Genomic DNA, 23,391 nt, shown 5'->3' with positions numbered 1-23,391 from the left:
CATCTTTTTTGCGTTTCGTCTTTTTTCCAGCGGGCCCAATCGCTACCCATTCCACGATACTGGGCTTTATGCCTACCACGGCCCAATTGACCGAGCTGCCCGCGTTTCTCTTGCTCTTTCACTCAGTTCGTTCGTTCGCATTTCCTCAAAAAAAAAGAAGTTCGTTCGTTCGCAAAAAAATTCAGTTCGTTCGCAGCGTCGGATACTCGGATCGCAAGCAAACTGACACTGGAAGTATCACTCAAGAAAAAAAAATTGGCACAGGGCGTAACGGAAGCCACAGGGAAAACAATGCGACATTTCACCTCAGCGGTAGCAGAACGTGATCTGGCAGGCATGCCAGTTCACATAACCGATGATTACACTGCTCAACGCAACATACATCAGCTATTTTTCCACCGAGAACGGCGAGAACGCTGCGATCCCCCCTCTTCCTCTCCTCTTCCAGTGTCAATTTTGACCGCAATGCCGATGCCCGGTGAAGAAGACACCATCCGCCGCTTCGATGAGAGCCACACCTACTACACCTGCGAGACGGAGCGAAGGAGGATGAGATGAGACACGACACGACACGAAGGACATCGAGAATGCTACGACGTCTCAGGAGATGGTTCACATGGACATGGTGGAAAGATGTCCTGAAAGCTGAGACGCCTACCCTTTCGTCGTTTGAAGCTTCGGGGATTGGCTCTTGGAAAAACTCGATGACGCTCTTGCATACCTCTGCAGGCTTCTCGAGATTGACAGCGTGCCCAGCGTTGTGTATGACTGCCAACCGAGAGTTCCCATCCAGATGCCTGCCAATTTGTTCACATGTCGGCACAGGTGGTTAGTTTCAACTTTCTAGGGATGCCGGCACCGCAAACTCGTGTGGTCGAAATGTTTATCAAAAGGTCTTCGAACCTCTTCAATCTGTGAGCCAATTCCATCGGGAACACCTTATCTTGCTCCCCCCAAATTATCAGCGTCTTCTGCATTAAGTCAGAGCGCCAAAACAGTACAATGTTAAACAGACCAGAGGAACAAGTCTCATAGGATTGTATATATATCAACTCATGACTATCACAAGCATGCGCTAGTAGACCTTTCGGCCTTCAACTATGAGAGCAGAATTTTGCAAGAAACTACCTGACGCAGTGTTGGAAGAGTCGAAATTTGCCTCCCACTAATCAAAGCGTGTAGTAGCTCAGTCTTCTCCTCGATATGGTCTGAGCCCATCACCTGATGCAGTAGACAAAGGAAAGGGTCCACAATGTAGATGGGAAAATACAAATTCTTTGTTAAGGTGAATACTCTGAAGAAGCAAAACGCCCTTTTCGAGATAATCTTGGAACATTATTTAACACTTCAATTTGTGACCTAATGTAAGAGGAAGAGAGCACTGAAAGCACAGATCGTTTCATGATTGAAACTGAATAAGAACAGGAGCAATGCTTGCCACATCACTCGCAGCATATTCCAAACCCCATGATGTTCTAAAGCATCGTGAGCACCAGTTTTTTAATTTCAAAAGCTCACTGAAGCTTATGAGATTCTTATCACAGACTGAGATTACAGTTTTTTAACAGTTGGATTGCTAACATTTCCAGGACAAAAACCTGCTTTTCAGTTCTGATCTGAATCTTAGATACTAATGTATTCCAAAAGAATACCAATTTTAAAGGTTGTAGTGTTCTATGAGTAAGTGGGAGCATTTTTCCAAAAGGCTCAAAGCTCATCTCCATAATTTGGCTCGTCTTTTCTCTTTCACTTTCCACACCCTTTTGATCCAGCAGGTCAGTACTTTCACAAACTGCATACATGCATGTACCACAAACCATCCTTTTAATGAGTGACTGCTAAAGTTAAAGCACTTGTTTCCAACTAGTAATATTTTTGTTGTCTCAAACAATGTAGTCCAGCTGGTATTTACCACACACCACCATTGAGAAGACAATCGTCATTTTTCTTCTTTTCAAACTTATATTAGCCAACATTCTTGAGAAGCAAATGATATTGTCAATATAAACCAGTCAAAGGAACCACAACGAAAAGGGCATATTATTATCTCAATGTTATCACTTGCCAACGAATATTTTATTTTATTTTTAATGTATCCACTTCCATCCCTTTTGTGTTACTTTTTTTAAGGAAATGTCACACCTATCTGAGAAACAACTAATTGCATCTGAATTGCAACTCCAATCGATTTCCAGCATGCAAGTTAGTAAAGTCATTATCCTTGGCATTTATGTGTTGTAACAGTCAATTTATTTGTAGGACGTAAAACACTGAAGGATCATACTATGCTAATTAATTCATTGTGCCAACTATACACTACAAATGTGAAGGTAAGTATAGAAATACTACATGGGTGAGCAAAGAAATCATGTATGTTGTCACTAATTTACTATGGGCCCTCCACATGCAAGTGTCTGGGTAACCATGCCTCTGAGTCAACAACAGCATATCGCATATGTAAAACATATGCACCAGGACAAACAAAAACAGTGATGTGCCACTAAGCTGCTGACACGTGTGAACATTTTGAGGCTTTGCTGGCTCCAGCAAATCTATGGCGCTCATTACATCAGCCACGTAGTGGATTCAGTGAGTTGCTTTCAACCACAACAAACAGACAACAGTGCAAAAAATATCCCCCCCACTCCATATGTCACCTCAGTACACCTCTCTCTCGAAGCATCCTGACAAATGGTGTGCAAAAACTGGAAGGCAAGTAACTGCACAAATGTTACCACTTTACTTAGGTTTTAATTTGTGGCAGTGTTTGATTTGCAGATCAAATTGGCTCGAAAACGGAGATGGATGTGCAGTCACAAACTCACAAATCAGTAATCAACCAATTAAACAAACATGAATACTACTACGTGCCTATCAGGATCCTGTATTTCAAGTGTAGACCATTCTGACAGAGGCTTCAAGTGTAGACCATTTCAACAAACTAAGTTGGATGTTCAGGTTTCACATATTTAAGTCAGTTGCCTGCACCACCACGTGCAAAGTACAATCTTCTATGTGAAAAATGAAACACAATTCAGACCCAACTGCTGCATAAGGAAACATCATTCTCTAGTCTAGAGGTACCTTGATTTTCCCTTTCCTGTATTTTATAATCTTATCTGACGTCCTATACTAGCGTAGTTCGATAAATATATTATAAATTTCAAACCAATTCAAACAAAAATTGATGGAAGCGGCAATTAACCTTAATGTAGTCCCAAAGGAAGCACGACGGCATGATGATCGGCGGTCGGACGAATGTGAGCCTGACCAGGCGCCGCACCTCCTCCGGCCGCCGCGGCACAAGCAGCGCTGCCGCCTCATCGACCCCGGCCACCGGGAACAGGCCCTCCGCGAGGTCCTTCTCCTCCAGGCAAACGCCGGCGCACACCATAGTCACCCTCTCCACGGCGTCCGGGTACATCGCCGCCATCCTGTACCCCACGAACCCTCCATAGCTCACCCCAACCAGCCCAAACTTGGTCACCCCGATCGCCTCCAGCGCCGTTTTCATCGCCCACGCCTGACACAAGCAGAGAGGTGTCAAGGATGCAGGGGGTGAAGACTGACAGATCGGGCCCACGCATCGGCGAGACGGACCTGGAATGTGTCGGAGCGATCGGAGAGGCGGGTGGTGGAGTTGCCGAAGAAGAGGAGGTCGGGGACGATGGGGTCGAAGCCGGCGGCGATGAGGGGGCGGAGGTAGGGGTACCACTGCCACGTGGCGGACGCGCCGAAGCCGTGGAGGAGGACCAGGGGGTTGCGTGGCGGCCTGGCGGGGACCCACATGTGGACGGTGGTGACGGGTTCCGCCGAGTCGGGGAGCTGGACGGAGACCGGGTGCGCCGAGTCGGGGAGCTGGATGGTGACCGGGCGGAGGCCGGCGGCGAGGAACCGCCGGTTGAAGCAGCGGTCCCGCGCCGCCGCGAAGCTGAAGAAGCGCTGGACCTTGGCGGCGAGGGACGGCGGCGGGGGAGGCATTGTTGGCGACCGCCGGAGATCGCCGGCGCGGAGGTCTCCGGCGATCGCCGGCGAGTGTGGAGGATCCGGGCGGAGAGAGGCTGGCGCGGCGGGGAGGGGGAGCGGCGGTGGGGGAGGCCAAGACGAGGGCGAGCGAGGTTAAATTTGGGTTTTTGCTAAGTTTGGGGTTTTGGTTTGCTCGGTGGTGGTGGTGGTGGTGGTGGTGGGATGGCCCGAATGAGGATTGGAGAACCATCAAAAGCGATTCTTTTTTGTAGCGGGGAGGGATTAAAAAGGTGAAGCGGATGCTAAATTTCGGAGCGTCACGGGCGGGGAGATGAGAAGAACCGCGAGGCTGAGCTCAACATGTAGGCGCACTCTCGCGCTGGTGCCTGCCCGATGCCACGAGACGACTAGTATAGCATTTTGCCCTGCCCGACGCGATGCGTTGCGTATAGAACTCTTCTGCCGAGCGGTCTCGAATCCTGGGATGCATATGCGTTTCTGCTTTGTGCTTTCTCCCAGCCCCCAACGTGTGGGCTTAATCGAATCCAATGGAGGCGATTGCAATTTTTTGTGCCAAAGGTTTCACCGGTGAAAGCGCCCTGTTGATCCATAAATTGGGAGGTGATATATAAACTTCAGTCCACAGACTCTAGAATGACACATTTTAATCCACAATTTATTTCAAGTGATACACTTTGGTTCAAAAAAGCTTACGAGGAAACCCCACCACCGGAGGGGACGTAGGCGAAGCCGTGCATGCCCCAGGGAAGGTGGCGGCGGAGTTCTCTCGGTCACCTGTGACCTCGTAGGGGTGTTGCGGCCGCCAGGTGGTGCAAGATCCGCAACACTCCGGGGTGGCGACGTCTCGTCTCGGTGGGAGGGTAGTGCGCCGGCGGGCACCGGTAGCCGTGCTGCACAACGGAGGTTGCCCTGCCCCAGGGCCAGATCTAGGACCCTCAAGGAGCAACGACCTGCGCGAGGTCGTGGCAGCGCTAAGGGCTCCCCGCGGCCATGGGGGCGCGGTGTCAGCAGCTCGTGCTTCGGTGGTGCCGCACAGGATGCATGCCAGCATCATCGTACTTGTGGCTCGTGCTAGAGGTCCTGGGCCAGGCGAGCTTGGCGGTGGGGGTGGATCTGCCAGGTGGTGGTTGCCGGTAATGGATAGGATGCGACATGGCTAGATCTCCGCTCCGGTCGACGCTCGTGCTCGAGATAAGCAGTGGTGTCATCGAAGGTGCCTTTTTGATGGCTTCAGCGGGGAACTCGTCGACGAGTTGCAGGAGGTGGTAAGGCATCATGCTCTTATGCTTTGCCAGACTCGGCGGGCGGCATGTACGGTGAGGTTAGAGGTGCAATGCTTCAGGTGAAAGCTTTGTGCCGGCCTTATGTTGGCATCGATGATGGCGACGCCTTTGGGCGCCTTTCTTTTCCTTCTCGGAGGAGTCATTGTGAAGCTTCCACGGCCCATCCTTCCAATGTGCTCCGGATGAAAGCCTAAGATCCATTGTTGGATTGGATTACGACGGTGTCCTTGATGTCATTACCCTCTTGGGGCAGAGTCTGCCATTAATCCGTTATTGGTCAGTTCTCGTCTTGGCTCGAGCACAAATGGCCAGGCATGCGTGTGTGGGGTGTATGGTGGTGGCAGTGGAAGTGATCTATGGTTGTGGCTACCGCCTTGGTCATCCTGTTACCAACCGTTGATCTCCCTTTGGGGTCTCATGGAGGAATTAAGGTCCTCGAGTTCGATGCCCTTCGATCACGCCTGATGTTTGGTTGCCTCACATACTGTTTTAGTTGTCTCTATTTATGATGGTGGCCATGGTATGGCTCAGAGGAGGAGCAGAGTTGTCTTGGCGGAATATTTCCCTTTGGCACCTCTTTGTCGCGTCGTGGCTAGGCAGTGGGAAGCCCTTCGACAGTGGTTGCGACATTCCTAGTTCTTCAAGGTGCATAGTGAGCACAGGGCAACAAGCGACTTCTTCTTTATGTCTTTCTTGGTGTTAATTATCCTTTCGAATAATCCAACAATGCTAGTTTCCCATTTCTTGTTGGTCCGCCTAGTGGTGCTGGGTGCTAAGTTGTTGGTGTTGGCTATTTGTCGTAGCTCGTTTTTGTTCTCCTCTGTTGTTCCTTGTTCCTTCTTGTGTGTGTTGGGTGCTACTTGCTCTTTCGTAAGCATGGTTAGCTAACCACCAAGTACAAGGATGAAAATAACCTAGAAATAAGTATTTCCTGCGGTAGAGAACCAAGATTATCAAACCATAAGGAGTTCTTCCAGCAAACAAAGTCACAGGGTGCTTGCACACAAAACAGAATACAGACTTTCCCCCCAACACTTCAAGAAGGTAGTCAAGCTCCTTATCCTGCTAGCTACAAGATTAAATTGCACGGTATGGTAGGAATTGATAGATAGATAAAATAAATAAAACGGTACAACAAAGAATACTATTTTTGGTGATGCTTTTAGTAAAGGAAAATAGACCCTTGGGGGCCATAGGTTCACTACTGGCATCTCTCCAAGCAGACAAGTGTGGTGTCGTGAACAAATTACAGTTGGGTAGTGATTAAATTGCAATATTTATATTTATGACTACGATCATTCTGTTAGAAATATGCCCTAGAGGCAATAATATTGTATTATTATATTTCTATGCTCATAATTAAGAGTATATATGTAGGGAAACATAGTAGAAATTTTTTAAAAAAATCGCGCCTATGCACAACCAAGATCGATATGAAGATGCATAACGGGTTGGGATCACGACCATTACTGTCATCGAGTTGCAGCGGAAGAAGAACGTGTCGGTGTAGATCATACTTGGAGTCTCTTGAACCGTGATGAACGATCCCTCGTTGTCAGAGCTCTGGGACTGGGGGTACCCAGGCCCGTCTGCCTACGGCCCAGGGCGCGGCGCGTCACGCGAGCCCAGTACAACCCATCTTCAAAGCTACATGAGCAAGACCCTCGTGAGGTCTCCCGCCTCGCGAGGCGCGCATTGCCAGGGACCTCCCAAGGCCCTCTTGCGGAGCAGCCTTCCAAGCTGCCTCCTGAGGCCCCCTCGCGGGCGGATACACCGAGGTCGCCAAGCCATGCCTCACGTGGCACGTGGGTGACACGAGCCACGACAAGCGTCGCCAGGACCGGTGCCAGCGAGCGTGGATGGTGAGGCTTTCCTCTTTGGTGCTAAAGGAACAAGGCCAGCGCGCGGTTTCCCAAGGCAGCCCCAAAGGTTACCTCTTCGGTGCAACAAGACCAGGATGGCGGACTAGTCAGGACGGAGGTCATCGCCGAGCCCCCCTGCGTGTCATCGCCAGAAGCTTTGGCAGGTGGAGACCACCTTTTGTCAGGATAAGATGTACTCCTGTTCCCCTTCAAAATTGGCCGTTGTGGACTCCCTTCCCGCCTAGAGCTTTGGGGGAAGAGGACTGGGCCATGTATAAGTATAGCTAGGCCACCACCTTAGGAAGGACCCCCGGGGGAATCAAGTTCATTCACCCCTCAAGCCCGGAGCCGCTCGAGGAGCCTCCCGAGGCATCTTGTACTCATACATTCATCTCCTCTCGCGAGGCAATCCAACCACAAAGTAGGAGTAGGGTTTTACACCAAATGTGGCCCGAACCTGGGTAAACTATCGTGTTCTTAGTCCTTCTTCCTCGGCTGGATCGCGTGGGATCTTGGCCGTGAGGTTGAGTGCAGTTGATAGGGCGAGGTGGGGAGTAGCGAGCACGCCCCTAAGTTCGAATCTTCCTTGAGTCCGCGGAGCCCTGCTTTCGACATTTGGCGCACCAGGTAGGGGGCTGCCTCTCTTCTTCCGCTTCACTCCGGATTCAGCTACACCAACTTCATGGTCGACGCCCTCTGTGTTTGTGCTGAGCACCGGGCGACGCGTGTGGCCAAGACCACGTCCGTGGGGCACGACGGCCACGACTCTGCCAGCACTGCGGTCGCCACCACTGACCCAGCCGTGCACGAGCAGCATGACTCCTCTCTACACCCCACCATGCCACGGGACAGCCGCACCGCCACTCCTTCACTCACCCCAGCCACGGCTTCGTCCTCCCATGCTCGCCGCGGGCCAGTGAACGCGTAGGCTGCCCTGCTCATGGCGCGGGAGCTGCCACGCTACCTCTCGGACAACGAGGGCTACGATGCCCGGCTTGGCCGCATCACCGAGCTCTTCAACGCCGCGGTCGAGGCCCCGGCGCCCTCCCACTTGCTCCGCCCTCCACCATATCGTGCGGGCAATGTCATGCACGACACGCCTGCACTGCCTCCCATACACAACGACATTATCGAGCCCTAGCGTGAAGCAAGGCCCCGCGACCAGCTGCACGAAGCACCCGCACCAGCCCGGGATGAGGCCAGCTGCCAGATCATCCGTCGCGCACCGCCAGACGCGCGTGTGCTCCTTGAGCAGCGTCAACAATGTCAAGACCGAGCCATCCGAGAGGTCGCGGCAGCGGGACGCCAAAACCGCCCCGCTGTGACGCCCCCGATTCAATCGTACACTAATCATACACACAAATATGTACGATCAAGATCAGGGACTCACGGGGAGATATCACAACACAACTCTAGGCACAAATTAAAACAATACAAGCTTTATATTACAAGCCAGAGGCCTCGAGGGCTCGAATACAAATGAGTCAGCGGAAGCAACAATATCAGAGTACAAACATAAGTTAAACAAGTTTGCCTTAAGAAGGCTAGCACAAAATAACAACAATCGAAAAAGGCAAGGCCTCCTACCCGGGAGCCTCCTAACTACTCCTGGTCGTCGGCGTCCGTCACGTAGTAGTAGGCACCCTCGGGGTAGTAGTAGCCGTCGGCGGTGGCGTCTGGATCCTGGGCTCCACCATCTGGTTGCAGCATCCGAGAAGAATGGCAAGAGGTGGAAAAAGGGGAGCAAAGCAACCGTGAGTACTCATCCAAAGTACTCACAAGCAAGGATCTACACTACATATGCATCGGTATCAATGAAATGGGTAGTATCTAGGGACTGAACTGCAGAATGCCAGAAGAGAAGGGGAAAGCCTAGCCTATCGAAGACTAGCATCTTCAAGCAGCTCCAAGCATCTTGCAGCAATCAGAAGAGTATAGAATAGCAGTTTATATTTAACAAACATGTTGTAGAAATAACGCCCAGAGATCCTTCCCTGACTCCCTGCGGTCTTGGAGCCACATATCCATTACATCCATCAGCATTCAGTATCCAGTTCTAGTTGTATCGATCAGGATACAACTCCGAGTGTTCGTTACCATAGGACATGCTATTGATAGATGCTTTCTTCCCTATAGGGGTGCACCAACTTACCCAACACGATCGATCAACTCCGGCCGGACACACCATCCGGTCATGACCGGCCTCGGCCGATCAACACACCGTAGTCCTACCTAGGCTCAACAGAGAGGCCAGCACACCGGTCTACATCCTAAATGCGAAGGAGTCATGGGCCATAGCCCTTTGCAATCCTGCATGTTGCGTGGGCGGCCGGTGAGCAAACCTAGCTACCTCCTTAAAATAAGGCAGGTGCTTACGCAGTCCAACCCGGCGCGCGCCGCTCCATCGCTGACGTCCGTTGAGCTTTCGGCTGATACATACGATGCAGAGTGCCCGTACTTATTCCCGGTGGTGGTTAGTGCGAAAAGGCCGGAGGCCTACTCGGATCAAATATCCAAACCGTTAGTGTCTTGGTAGTGTTTGGTAACGAGCAGAGACACGATCATGTGACCCCATCGCCCCGTCTCACGGACTTGCGGCAAGGGCTAAGAATGCCCGGCCCCGCCACGTGGAAAACTTGCGGGTATCCTCCAGATCAACCCGACTTCACATCACTCGCGGGTACCCCTCGAGACCGACCCGATGTCATCATGGTTCTGTGGTAAGTCAAAGTAACCGTGTGTCTGAAACAACAAGGGGGAAAACTGAGGAATCACCCTTGATGGATGTCCACTCGATGTAACCATCAAGGTGAACCTAGGAGGAATCACCCTCGAGGTCCACTCTTGAGTTACACGACAACGTTGTTATCGGGAGTAGTGAAGGAGGAATCACCTTCGATGACCACAACCGATGAACTAACCTACAAGGTTAACATCCAAAGTGCTGACGAGGTATCACCCTCGGCACTCGATAGTAACCCAGTAGTGTCGTACAACAAAGGGGGCGATGTGCAATGTCGGGGCCTGGTTGTCCATTGATGACCCACAAGTGTAGGGGATCTATTGTAGTCCTTTCGATAAGTAAGAGTGTCGAACCCAACGAGGAGCAGAAGGAACTGATAAGCGGTTTTCAGTAAGGTTTTCTCTGCAAGCACTAAAATTGTAGGTAATAGATAATTTTTTGATAAGATCAATTGTAACGAGTAACAAGCAATGAAAGTAAATAAAGTGCAGCAAGGTGACCCAATCCTTTTTGTAGCAAAGGATAAGCCTGGACAATTTCTTATAATGAGAAAAGAGCTCCCGAGGGCACATGGGAATTATTGTCAAGCTAGTTTTCATCGCGCTCATATGATTCGCGTTTGGTACTTTGATAATTTGATATGTGGGTGGACCGGTGCTTGGGTACTGCACTTACTTGGACAAGCATCCCACTTATGATTAACCCCTATTGCAAGCATCCTCAACTACAAAAGAAGTATTAAGGTAAACCTAACCACATCATTAAACATATGGATCCAAATCAGCCCCTTACGAAGCAACGCATAAACTAGGGTGTAAGCTTCTGTCACTCTAGCAAACCATCATCTACTTATTACTTCCCGATGCCTTCCTCTAGGCCCAAATAATGGTGAAGTGTCATGTAGTCGACATTCACATAACACCACTAGAGGAAAAGACAACATACATCTCATCAAAATATCAAACGAATACCAATTCACATGACTACTAATAGCAAGACTTCACCCATGTCCTCAGGAACAAACGTAACTACTCACAAAGCATATTCATGTTCATAATCAGAGGAGTAATAATATGCATTAAGGATATGAACATATGATCTTCCACCAAGTAAACCAATTAGCATCAACTACAAGGAGTAATCAACACTACTAGCAACCCACAGGTACCAATTTGTGGTTTGGATACAAGATTGGATTCAAGGGATGAAGATGTTGATGGAGATTGACCCCCTCCTGATGAGAGGATTGTTGGTGATGACGATGGTGATGATTTCCCCCTCCCGGAGGGAAGTGTCCCCGGAAGAACAGCTCTGCCGAAGCTCTAGATTGGTTCCGCCAAGGTTCCACCTCGTGGCGGCGGAGTTTCATCCCGTAAGCTTGCCCATGATTTTTTCCAGGGTAAAAGCCTTCATATAGCAGAAGATGGACACCGGAGGGCCACCAGGGGGCCCAGGAGACAGGGGGCGCGCCTAGTAGGGGTGGGCGCGCCTCCACCCTCCTGGCCAGGGTGTGGCCCCCCTGAGGTGTTTCTTCCACTCAATAATTCTTATTAATTCCAAAAATAAGTTTCATGGAGTTTCAGGATTTTTGGAGCTGTGCAGAATAGGTTTCCAATGTTTGCTCCTTTTCCAGCCAGAATTCCAGCTGCCGACATTCCCCCTCTTCGTGGTAAACCTTGTAAAATAAGAGAGAATAGCCATAAGTATTGAGATATAATGCGTAATAACAGCCCATAATGCAATAAATATTGATATAAAAGCATGACGCAAAATGGACGTATCAACTCCCCCAAGCTTAGACCTCGCTTGTCCTCAAGCGGAAGCCGAAATCGAAAAATATGTCTACATGTTTAGAGATAGAGGTGTCGATAAAAATAAAATACGGACATGAGGGCATCATGATCATTCTTATAACAGCAACATAAATAGATTTTGTCATATGAATTCTTATGCTCAAGTAACAATCAATTCACAATGTCAAGTATGGTTCAGAAACTTCATTGGAAGCTAACAAACTATAATCTCGGTCATTGAAGCAATTGCAATTTATCATAACATCAGAAAGAGTCAAGAATAGAGCTTTTCAGCAAGTCCACATACCCAACTATCATGTAGTCTTCTACAATTGCTAACACTCACGCAATACTTGTGGTTATGGAATTTCAGCCGGACACTGAAAAAGATAGGGGCTTATTGTGTTGCCTCCCAACGTATTCACCTTTAGGTGATGTCAACAATAATAGTCCATGATAACTTACATCCAATGGATATATATATCAAGATCTTTCAAACACGAGGAGCTTGCCAAAGGATAAAATGAAAAAGGGAAAGGTGAAGATCACCTTGACTCAAGCATAAAGTAAAAACATAAAGTAAAAGATAGGCCCTTCGCAGAGGGAAGCAGAGGTTGTCATGTGCATTTAGGGTTGGATGCATGAAATCTTAATGCAAAAGAACGTCACTTTATATTGCCACTTGTATGTGGACCTTTATTATGCAGTCCGTCGCTTTTATTGCTTGCACAACAAGATCGTATAAAGCTTATTTTCTCTGCACTAATAAGTCATACATATTTAGATAGCAATGTTTATTGCCTGCAACATGACAACTTACTTGAAGGATCTTACTCAATCCATAGGTAGGTATGGTGGACTCTCATGGCAAAACTGGGTTTAAGGATATTTGGAAGCACAAGTAGTATCTCTACTTGGTGCAAGGAATTTGGCTAGCATGAGGGGGAAAGGCAAGCTCAACATGTTTGGAAGGTCAATGACAATATACTTTAACTGAGATGTGAGAAAATATAAACCATTCTGTTGTCTTCCTTGTCCAACATCAACTCTTTTAGCATGTCATACTTAATGAGTGCTTCACAATCATAAAAGATGTCCAAGATAGTATATTTGTATGTGAAACCTCTCTTTCCTTATTACTTCCTATTAATTGCAACGATGACCAAAACTACGTTTATCAACTCTCAACAACTTTTATGCCTCATACTTTCTATGTGTGAAGTCATTACTATCCATAAGATCAATATGAACTCTTTTATTCTTTCTACTTTCTCAAGATCATAGCAAGATAGCAAAGCCCTTGACTCAACACTAATCTTTATTATAGATAGCTCACGGACTCGATTACATAAAGAGATCACAAAGCAAAACTCAAAACTACTTGATACTAAAACTTCAATCTACTAGATCAAGATACTACTAAAAGGATCAAACTAAATAAAATGGTAAAGATAGGAGTGTGATGGTGATATGATATCGGGCACCTCCCCCAAGCTTGGCAGTTGCCAATGGGAGTGCCCATACCCATGTAATTATGTCCTCGGAGGTGAAGGAGCTGGTGATGATGATGGTGGATAATCGCACATCGAGCGTAAAAGCTCCTCCAACTTGCGGATAATGCCCTTGAGTCCGGCGATATGATCCTTCAATAAAATATTCTCCTGTGTGTGATACTTATTCTGTATGCGAGCTAACTCAATCATCTTGAAAGCTTCAATCTCAGTTGGAGTAAATAGGTTAGGTAAGGGTTGAGGGATATCTTCTTCTTTCACTGCCAGAGCTTGAACCTCCATGGCCTTCTTGATCCCTTCCTCCTTGTGGATCCCTTCTGGTTCTTCTCTTTTCAGCTCTATCTTCAATAGCCAAGCATCCTTGTCTTCATTGTTGAAGGAGGGCGACGTCATGGTGCTCTAGATCTGCAACAGAAACAGCTCGAAACGAGGTGGCCACGAGACAGGGGCGTGCCCTCCACCCTCGTGGAGGCCTCGTGTCCTTCCCGGATTACTTCTTTTTTCCTAAAATTCTTAAATAATCCAAAACTGATAAAAATTGCCATTAGAATTGTTTTGGAGTCGGTTTACTTACCGTACCATGCTACGTCTTGAGATTGCATTGGTTTTCCTCGAAGAGGAGAGGGTGATGCAGCAATAGTAGCGTAAGTATTTCCCTCAGTTTTTGAGAACCAAGGTATCAATCCAGTAGGAGGCTCCTCAAAAGTCGCACGCACCTACACAAACAAACAAAGAACTCGCAACCAACACAATAAAGGGGTTGTCAATCCCTTCACGACCACTTGCGAAAGTGAGATCTAATAAAGATAGTATGATAAGATAAATATATTTTTGGTATTTTATAATATAGATGCAAAAAGTAAAGATGCAAATAGAAGTAGATTGGAAGCAAATATGATAGGAGATAGACCCGGGGGCCATAGGTTTCACTAGAGGCTTCTCTCAAGATAGCATAAGTATTACGATGGGTGAACAAATTACTGTCGAGCAATTGATAGAAAAGCGAATAATTATGCGATTATCTAGGCATGATCATGTATATAGGCATCACGTCCGCAACAAGTAGACCGACTCCTGCCTGCATCTACTACTATTACTCCACACATCGGCCGACTCCTGCCTGCATCTAGAGTATTAAGTTCATAAGAATAGAGTAACGCATTAAGCAAGATGACATGATGTAGAGGGATAAACTCAAGAAATGTGATATAAACCCCATTTTGTTATCCTTGATGGCAACAATACAATACATGCCTTGCAACCCTTTCTGTCACTGGGTAAGGACACTGCAAGATTGAACCCAAAGCTAAGCACTTCTCCCATGGCAAGAAAGATCAATCTAGTAGGCCAAACCAAACTGATAATTCGAAGAGACTTGCAAAGATAACTCAATCATACAAAAAAGAATTCAGAGAAGATTCAAATATTATTCATAGATAAACTTGATCATAAACTCACAGTTCATCGGATCTCGACAAACACACCGCAAAAAGAGTTTACATCGAATAGATCTCCACAAGAGAGGGGGAGAACATTGTATTGAGATCCAAAAAGAGAGAAGAAGCCATCTAGCTAATAACTATGGACCCGTAGGTCTGTGGTAAACTACTCACAACTCATCGGAGGGGCAAGGATGTTGATGTAGAAGCCCTCCATGGTCGATTCCCGCTCTGGCAGAGTGCCGGCGAAGGCTCCAAGATGAGATCTCGCGGATAGAGAAGGTTACGATGGTGGAAATTGTGTTTCGTCTACCCCCTGGATGTTTTCAGGGTACGTAGGCTTATATAGGAGGAAGAAGTACGTCGGTGGATGCCCGAGGGGCCCACGAGACAGGGGGGCGCGCCCTAGGGGGGGGGGCGCCCTCCTATCTCGTGGGAGCCTCGGCTGCTTCTTGACTTGCACTCCAAGTCCTCTGGATCACGTTCGTTCCAAAAATCATGCTCCCGAAGGTTTCATTCCGTTTGGACTCTGTTTGATATTCCTTTTCTTCGAAATACTGAAACAGGCAAAAAAAACAGCAATATGGGCTGGGCCTTCGGTTAGTAGGTTAGTCCCAAAAATGATATAAATGTGTAAAATAAAGCCCATAAACATCCAAAAGGGGTAATATAATAGCATGAAACAATCAAAAATCATAGATACGTTGGAGATGTATCAAGCATCCCCAAGCTTAATTCCTACTCGTCCTCGAGTAGGTAAATGATAAAAAGAGAATTTTTGATGTGGAATGCTACCTGGCATAATTCTCAATGTAATTTTCTTTATTGTGGCATGAATGTTCAGATCCAAATGATTCAAAATAAAAGTTCATATTGATAAAAGAAAAAGTAACACTTCAAGCATACTAATCAAAGTAATCATGTCTTCTCAAAATAACATGGCAAAAGAAAGTTCATCCCTACAAAATCATATAGTTAGGCTATGCTTCATTTTCGTCACACAAAGATGTTCCCAACTTCTATACCCCCGATGACAAGCCAAGCAATTGTTTCATACTTAAATAATCTCAAACTTTTTCAACCTTCACGCAATACATGAGCGTGAGCCATGGATATAGCACTATGGGTGGAACGGAATATGATGATGGGGATTGTGTGGAGAAGACAAAAAAGGAGAAAGTCTCACATTGACGAGGATAATCAACGAGCTATGGAGATGCCCATCAATTGATGCCAACATGAGGAGTAGGGATTGCCATGCAACGGATGCACTAGAGCTATAAATGAATGCTCAACAAAAGAAAATTAGTGGGTGTGCATCCAACTTGCTTGCTCACGAAGACCTAGGGCATTTGAGGAAGCCCATCGTAGGAATATACAAGCCAAGTTCTATAATGAAAAATTCCCACTAGTATGAAAAAGACAACTTATGAGACTCACTATATGAAAAACATGGTGCTACTTTGAAGCACAAAAATATGAGACTCACTACATGAAGAACAAGGTGCTACTTTGAAGCACAAGTGTGGAAAAAGAGATAGTAACATTGCCCTTTTTATTTATTTTCTTTTTCTTTTCTTTTTCTTTTTCTTTTTTTTGGGCCTTTCTTTTCTCTTTCTTTTGGCCTTTCTTCTTCTTTTTTCTTTTTTTTCTTTGGCAATGCTTTAATAATGATGATCATCACACTTCTATTGATTACAACATATGAATTACAACTCAAAACTAGAATAAGATATGACTCTATATGAATGCCTCCGGCGGTGTATCTGGATGGTGCAATGAATCAAGAGTGACATGTATGAAAAATAATGCATGGTGGCTTTGCCACAAATACGATGTCAACTACATGATCATGCAATGGCAATATGACAAAAGTAAAGTATGTCATGATGATGATGAACGGAACGGTGGAAAGTTTCATGGCAATATATCTCGGAATGGCTATGGAAATGCCATAATAGGTAGGTATGGTGGCTGTTTTGAGGAAGATATAAGGAGGTTTATGTGTGATAGAGCGTATCATATCACGGGGTTTGATGCATCGGCAAAGTTTGCACCAACTCTCAAGGTGAGAAAGGGCAATGCACGGTACCGAAGAGGCTAGCAATGGCAGAAAGATAAAAGTGCGTATAATCCATTGACTCAACATTAGTCAAAAGAACTCATGTACTTATTGCAAAAATTTAGAACTCATCAAAAATCAAGTACTACGCGCACGCTCCTAGGCGGATAGATTTTTAGGAAAAGACCATCGCTCGTCCCCGACCGCCACTCATAAGGATGCACAAGCCCGGTACACTTCATGTTTCAAATTTATTAGACAACTTTAACCATACGTGCATGCTATGGGACTTGCTAACTTCAACACAAGCATTCTTTAAATTCATAATCACCCAACTAGTATGACTTTAGTATCACTACCTCCATATCTCAAAACAATTATCAAGTATCAAATTGATCATAGCATCCAATTCACTTCCTATGATAGTTTTTATTATACCCAACTTGGATGCCTACCATTCTAGGACCAATTTTATAACCATAGCAAATACCATGCTATTCTAAAAGACTCTCAAAATAATATAAGTGAAGCATGAGAGACTAGCAATTTCTACAAAAATAAGTCACCACCGTGCTCTAAAAGATATAAGTGAAGCACTAGAGCAAAAACTATCAAGCTCAAAAGATATAAGTGAAGCACATAGAGTATTCTAGCAAATTCTAATGAAGTAGGCTTCTCCCAAAAGGTGTGTACAGCAAGGATGATTGTGGTAAACTAAAAAGCAAATACTAATATAATACACAACGCTCCAAGCAAAACACATATCATGTGGCGAATAAAAATATAGCTCCAAGTAAAGTTACCAATGAACGAAGACGAAAGAGGGGATGCCTTCCCGGGGAATCCCCAAGCTTAGGCTTTTGGCTATCCTTGAATATCTTGGGGTGCCTTGGGCATCCCTAAGCTTAGGCTCTTGCCACTCCTTATTCCATAGTCCATACAAGCTTTACCCAAAACTTGAAAACTTCACAACACAAAACTCAACAGGAAATCTTATAAGCTCCGTTAGTGAAAGAAAACAAAACCACCACATAAGGTTCTGTAATGAACCCATTCTTTATTTATTTTGGTGTTAAACCTACTGTATTCCAACTTCTCTATGGTTTATAAACTAATTTACTAGCCATAGGTGCATCGAAATAAGCAAACAACACACGAAAAACAGAATCTGTCAAAAACAGAACAGTCTGTAGAAATCTGTAACTAACGCAAACTTATGGAACTCTAAAAATCCTAACAAAACAGGAAGTCCTGGAAAATTTGTTTATTGATCAGAAGCAAAAAGAATCAATGCAAAAGCACATTTCTGTGATTTAACAAAATTATATTGGTGCGCGCAAAGTTTCTGTTTTTCAGCAGAATCAAATCAACTATCATCATAGGTTATCCTATAGGTTCTACTTGGCACAAACACTAATTAAAAGATAAAAACACATCTAAACAGAAGGTATATGCAAGATTTATTACTAAACAGGAGCAAAAACAAAAAAAATAAAGAAAATTGGGTTGCCTCCCAACTAGCGCTATCGTTTAACGCCCCTAGCTAGGCATAAAAGCGAACATAGATCTAACGGGTGCCATCTTTGGCACTAAATTCATAAGTAGCCCGCATGATAGATTCATAAGGTAATTTTAATTTCTTTCTTGGAAAGTTCTCCATGCCTTTCTTTAATGGAAATTGGAATCTAATATTGCCTTCCTTTATATCAATAATCGCGACAATCGTTCTAAGGAAAGGTCTACCAAGAATAATAGGGCAAGAAAGATTGCAATCTATATCAAGAACGATAAAATCTACGGGCACCAAATTTCTATTTGCAACAATGAGAACATCATTGATCCTTCTCATTGGCTTTTTAATGGTGGAATCCGCAAGGTACAAATTTGGAAATCAAGATCATGGAAACCTAGAATATCACATAGAGTTTTCGGAATCGTGGAAACACTAGCACCCAAATCACACAAAGCAAAACACTCATGATCTTTAATTCTAATCTTTATAGTAGGTTCCCACTCATCATTAAGTTTTCTAGGTATAGTAATTTCCAAATTAAGTATTTCATCATAAGATTGCATCAAGGCATCAATGATATGTTTGGTAAAAGCTTTATTTTGACTATAAGCATGAGGAGAATTAACAACGGATTGCAACAAGGAAATACAACCTTCTAAAGAACAATTATCATAATCAAAATCCTTGAAATCCGAGATAGTGGGTTCAATGCTATTTAAAGTTGTGACCTCTCCAATCCCACTTTTACCAAATTTAGCATCAAGATCTAAAAACTCCGAATTCTTGGGACGCCTTCTAGGTAAAGTTGACTCATCATTAGTCCCATAATTATCAAGATTCATATTGCAAAACATAGATCTAATAGGAGACGCATCAATAACTTTAAGATCTTCATCATTATTTTCATGAAAACTAGAAGAACACGCCTTTACAAAGCTATCTTTTTTAGCACGCAATCTAGCGGTTCTTTCCTTGCACTCGTCAATGGAAATTATCATTACTTTGAGAGACTCATTGATATCATTCTTAGGAGGAGAAGATCTAAGTTTAAGAGAATCAACATCAAGCGAAAGTCTATCAACGTTCCTAGCCAAATCATCAACTTTGAGCAATTTTTCTTCAAGCAAAGCATTAAAATTCTTTTGAGAAATCATAAATTCTTTCACACTATTCTCAAAATCAGAGGGCATCTTATTAAAATTACCATAAGAATTATTGTAGGAATTTCCATAATTATTAGAGGAATTACTAGGGAACGGTCTAGCATTAAAGTTTCCTCTATAAGCATTGTTTCCAAAACTATTCCTACCAACAAAATTCACATCCATAGATTCATTATTATTCTCAATCAAAGAAGACAAAGGCATATCATTGGGATCAAGAGAAGTATTTTTAGTAGCAAACAATATCATAAGTTCATCCATCTTTCCACTCATAACATTGATTTCTTCTATAGCATGCACTTTTTTACTAGAAGATCTTTCGGTGTGCCATTGAGAATAATTAGCCATAATATTATCAAGAAGTTTTGTATCATCTCCTAATGGGATTTCCATAAACGTGCCTCCCACGGATGAAGAGATTTCTAGAAGCAAAGTTCAAACCGGCATAAATTTTTTGTATTATCATCCATAAATTCAAACCATGAGTAGGGCAATTGCGAAGCATCAATTTCATTCTTTCCTAAGATTGGGCAACATGCTCATGATCAAGTTGTTTAAAATTCATAATATCATTGCTAAGAGTAATAATCTTAGCGGGCGGAAAACACTTAGAGATAAAAGCATCCTTGCACTTGTTCCAAGAATCAATACTATTTTTAGGCAAAGACGAAAACCAAACTTTAGCACGATCTCTAAGTGAAAACAGAAATAATTTCAATTTAATAATATCATTATCTGTATCTTTCTTCTTTTGCATATCACACAAATCAACAAAGTTGTTTAGATGAGTAGCGGCATCTTCACTAGGAAGGCCGGCGAATTGATCTTTCATAACAAGACTGAGCAAAGCAGTATTGATTTCACAAGTCTCAACATCATTAAGAGGAGCAATCGGAGTACTAAGGAAATCATTATTATTGGTATTCGAGAAATCACACAATTTGGTATTATCTTGCGCCATGGCAACAAGTAATCCAACACACAAGCAAACAGAAAAAGGCAAGCGAAAAAAAGGAGGAGAGATTGGGAAAGAGAGGGCGAATAAAACGGCAAGGGCGAATAATCCGGCGTTGACTGCCGTATCCTCAGTGTTATCGCCGTTAACGCGGCGTTTGTTTTTGTTTCGACGCGACCTGCCATTGCGGTCCTTGGTATCCGGACTGCCAGAATTTTTGCTGAGGTTGTTACTGCGGGCTAGCCAGCTGTCCTCTCCCGCGCAGAAGCGGGTCATAAGTGATGTGAGGGCTGCCATGGATTTCGGCTTTTCCTGTCCTAGGTGCCGGGCCAGCCACTCGTCGCAGATGTTATGTTTGAAGGCTGCGAGGGCCTATGCATCCGGACAGTCGACGATTTGATTTTTCTTTGTTAAGAACCATGTCCAGAACTGTCTGGCCGATTCGTCTGGCTGCTGAATTATGTGGCTTAGGTCATCGGCGTCTGGTGGTCGCACATATGTGCCCTGGAAGTTGTCAAGGAATGCGGCTTCCAGGTCTTCCCAACACCCAATTGATTCTGCTGGCAAGCTGTTAAGCCAATGCCGAGATGGTCCTTTAAGCTTGAGCGGGAGATATTTGATGGCGTGAAGATCGTCACCGCGGGCCATGTGGATATGAAGGAGATAGTCTTCGATCCAAACCGCGGGGTCTGTTGTGCCATCGTAGGATACAATGTTCACGGGTTTAAACCCTTCGGGGATTTGATGCTCCATTACTTCATCTATGAAGCATAGTGGGTGTGCGGCACCTCTGTATTGGGCTATATCATGACGTAGCTCAAACGAGCTTTGTCTACTGTGTTCGGCCCGGCCGGACTTACTGTGTCCGGCGCGACGGTTGTCGTCGCGTGCCGTGGGGCGCCCATGCGATCCGTAGATCGATCTTGATTGTCTTGCCTTATCCTCCAATATATCTCGCAAGTCCGGAGCGTTCCCCTGTGGCCTTGAGCGATGCCGGGGTACAGTTCTGATGGAGGGCCTAAAGGCCTCTCTATCGCGACCACGAGGTGGTCGGTCAGCCGTATTGTGCTCTGGTGATGCAGGTTTATATGCCTCCTCCTCTAATCGGGGGAGCAACTTGCGTTTGGGGTAACTTTTGGAGGGGCGTTCGAGTTCATGCTCTTCGGCCGCAAGGACTTCAGTCCATCTGTCGGCTAGCAGGTCTTGATCAGCTCTAAGTTGTTGCTGCTTTTTCTTTAGGCTGTTCGCCGTGGCCATAAGCCTGCGTTTGAAATGCTCTTGTTCGACGGGATCCTCGGGCACGACGAATTCGTTGTCGTCGAGGCTTGCCTCGTCTCCGGAGGGAGGCATGTAATTATCATCCTCGACCTCTTCGTCTGCCGCTCTCTCATGAGGGATGGCTTCTCCGTCCTCCTGTGTTGAATCTTGCTGGAGGGGGTTGTCTTTGGCACTCTCTGGGGTGTTATTATCCCCGGTGCCGGAATCTCCATTCTTGCTATGGTAGGATTTAGAGCGGCGCCGCTGACACCGACGCTTGGGCTGTTTCTTGGAGGAATCTGCCTCCGCTGCTTCTTCGCCATTCCCATCCTTTGGGATGTCCACCATGTATATGTCGTATGACGAGGTGGTCTTCCAGTGCCCCGTAGGCGCTGGTTCTTGGTCATCTCCGGCATCGTCGTCCATACCGTCGATGTCTTCGGAGTCGTAGTCTAGCATGTCGGTTAGATCATCGACAGTGGCTACAAAGTGGGTGGTGGGTGGGCTTTGAATTTCTTCGTCGTCTGCATCCCAACCATCCTGACCGCAATTCGGCCAGGGCTCTCCTGATAGCGAGAGATACTTTAGCGAATTCAGGATGTCACCAAAAGGCGAGTGTTGAAAGATGTCTGCGGCGGTGAACTCCATGATCGGCTCCCAATCGGATTTGATTGGAGGGGGCGCAGGAGGTTCGGAGTCCGGCACCTCGGAGTCACGAGCGTCGCAAGGGACAAGGTCAGTATTCGGCTCCATCGCTGTAGGGGTTGCAGCCCCCGAGGCGGTGTCTAGCCACTCGTCCTCGATCTGCGCGGTCGGCTCTGAATTAAGAATCAGAGCGGACTCATGTGCGGCTTCCAGGGCACTGTCCGGCAGCAGAGCTAAATCATGCCCATCGAGACAGTGCGGCGCGCTCGGCTGTGGCTCGATTCCATCGAAGATCAAGTCTCCGCTGATGTCAGCCGTAAAGTTTAAGCTTCCAAATCTGACCTGATGGCTAGGGGCGTAGCTTTCGATCTGCTCCAGATGGCCAAGCGAATCGGCCCGCAGTGCAAAGCCGCCGAACACGAAGATCTGTCCGGGGAGAAAAGTCTCACCCTGGACTGCGTCGTTGTTGATGATCAAAGGAGCCATCAAGCCTATTGGTGACGACACAGAGGAACTCTCAATGAAAGCACCAATGTCGGTGTCAAAACCGGCAGATCTCGGGTAGGGGGTCCCGAACTGTGTGTCTAGGCGGATGGTAACAAGAGACAAGGGACACGATGTTTTTACCCAGGTTTGGGCCCTCTCGATGGAGGTAAAACCCTACTCCTGCTTGATTAATATTGATGATATGGGTAGTACAAGAGTGGATCTACCACGAGATCAAGGAGGCTAAACCCTAGAAGCTAGCCTATGGTATGATTGTTGTTGTGATTGTTGTCCTACGGACTAAAACCCTCCGGTTTATATAGACACCGGAGAGGGCTAGGGTTACACAGAGTCGGTTACAATGGTAGGAGATCTACATATCCGTATTTCCAAGCTTGCCTTCCACGCCAAGGAAAGTCCTATCCGGACACGGGACGAAGTCTTCAATCTTGTATCTTCATAGTCTTGGAGTCCGGCCGATGATGATAGTCCGGCTATCCGGACACCCCCTAGTCCAGGACTCCCTCAGAGGCACTTCCTTGCGGCCACCGTGGACCCAGCTGTCAGCCTCTCCACGCACAGTACTCTTCCGATGGAAGTCGGTCGTTGAACATGTTGACCACGCCGCGCCGAGAGCACCACGGCGGTGGACGAGGGCGAGGCCTAGGAAGGGGACGACGCGGAGCCGGGGA

The 23,391-nt window shown here is 46.1% G+C and overlaps 1 protein-coding gene across 1 annotated transcript; it reads right to left on the bottom strand.

Annotated features, from left to right (window-relative positions):
* Window positions 1-268: 268 nt before the first annotated feature.
* On the bottom strand, window positions 269-4,336 carry LOC119362932 (2-hydroxy-6-oxo-6-phenylhexa-2,4-dienoate hydrolase-like). Its single transcript, XM_037628213.1, has 6 exons — window positions 3,601-4,336; window positions 3,206-3,523; window positions 1,129-1,221; window positions 904-971; window positions 659-797; window positions 269-527 (listed from the first exon to the last, which is right to left on the bottom strand). Exons 1-6 carry the CDS (start codon window positions 3,979-3,981, stop codon window positions 522-524), a joined length of 1,005 nt encoding a protein of 334 aa, XP_037484110.1. The 5' UTR covers window positions 3,982-4,336; the 3' UTR covers window positions 269-521.
* Between the last annotated feature and the right edge of the window lie 19,055 nt (window positions 4,337-23,391).

Source organism: Triticum dicoccoides, chromosome 2B (assembly GCF_002162155.2).
Source record: "Triticum dicoccoides isolate Atlit2015 ecotype Zavitan chromosome 2B, WEW_v2.0, whole genome shotgun sequence".
NCBI classification, from domain to species: domain Eukaryota; kingdom Viridiplantae; phylum Streptophyta; class Magnoliopsida; order Poales; family Poaceae; genus Triticum; species Triticum dicoccoides.
This window is presented reverse-complemented; position numbering and strand designations above follow the sequence as displayed.

Excerpts from the sequence above, each read along its gene's own strand:
- LOC119362932 (XM_037628213.1), bottom strand. The coding sequence starts at position 3,981 with ATGCCTCCCCCGCCGCCGTCCCTCGCCGCCAAGGTCCAGCGCTTCTTC. Across the intron at positions 3,524-3,600 it reads ATCGCTCCGACACATTCCAG|GCGTGGGCGATGAAAACGGC; the intron begins GTCCGTCTCGCC and ends TGCTTGTGTCAG. Across the intron at positions 798-903 it reads TTGGCTCACAGATTGAAGAG|GCATCTGGATGGGAACTCTC; the intron begins GTTCGAAGACCT and ends ACAAATTGGCAG.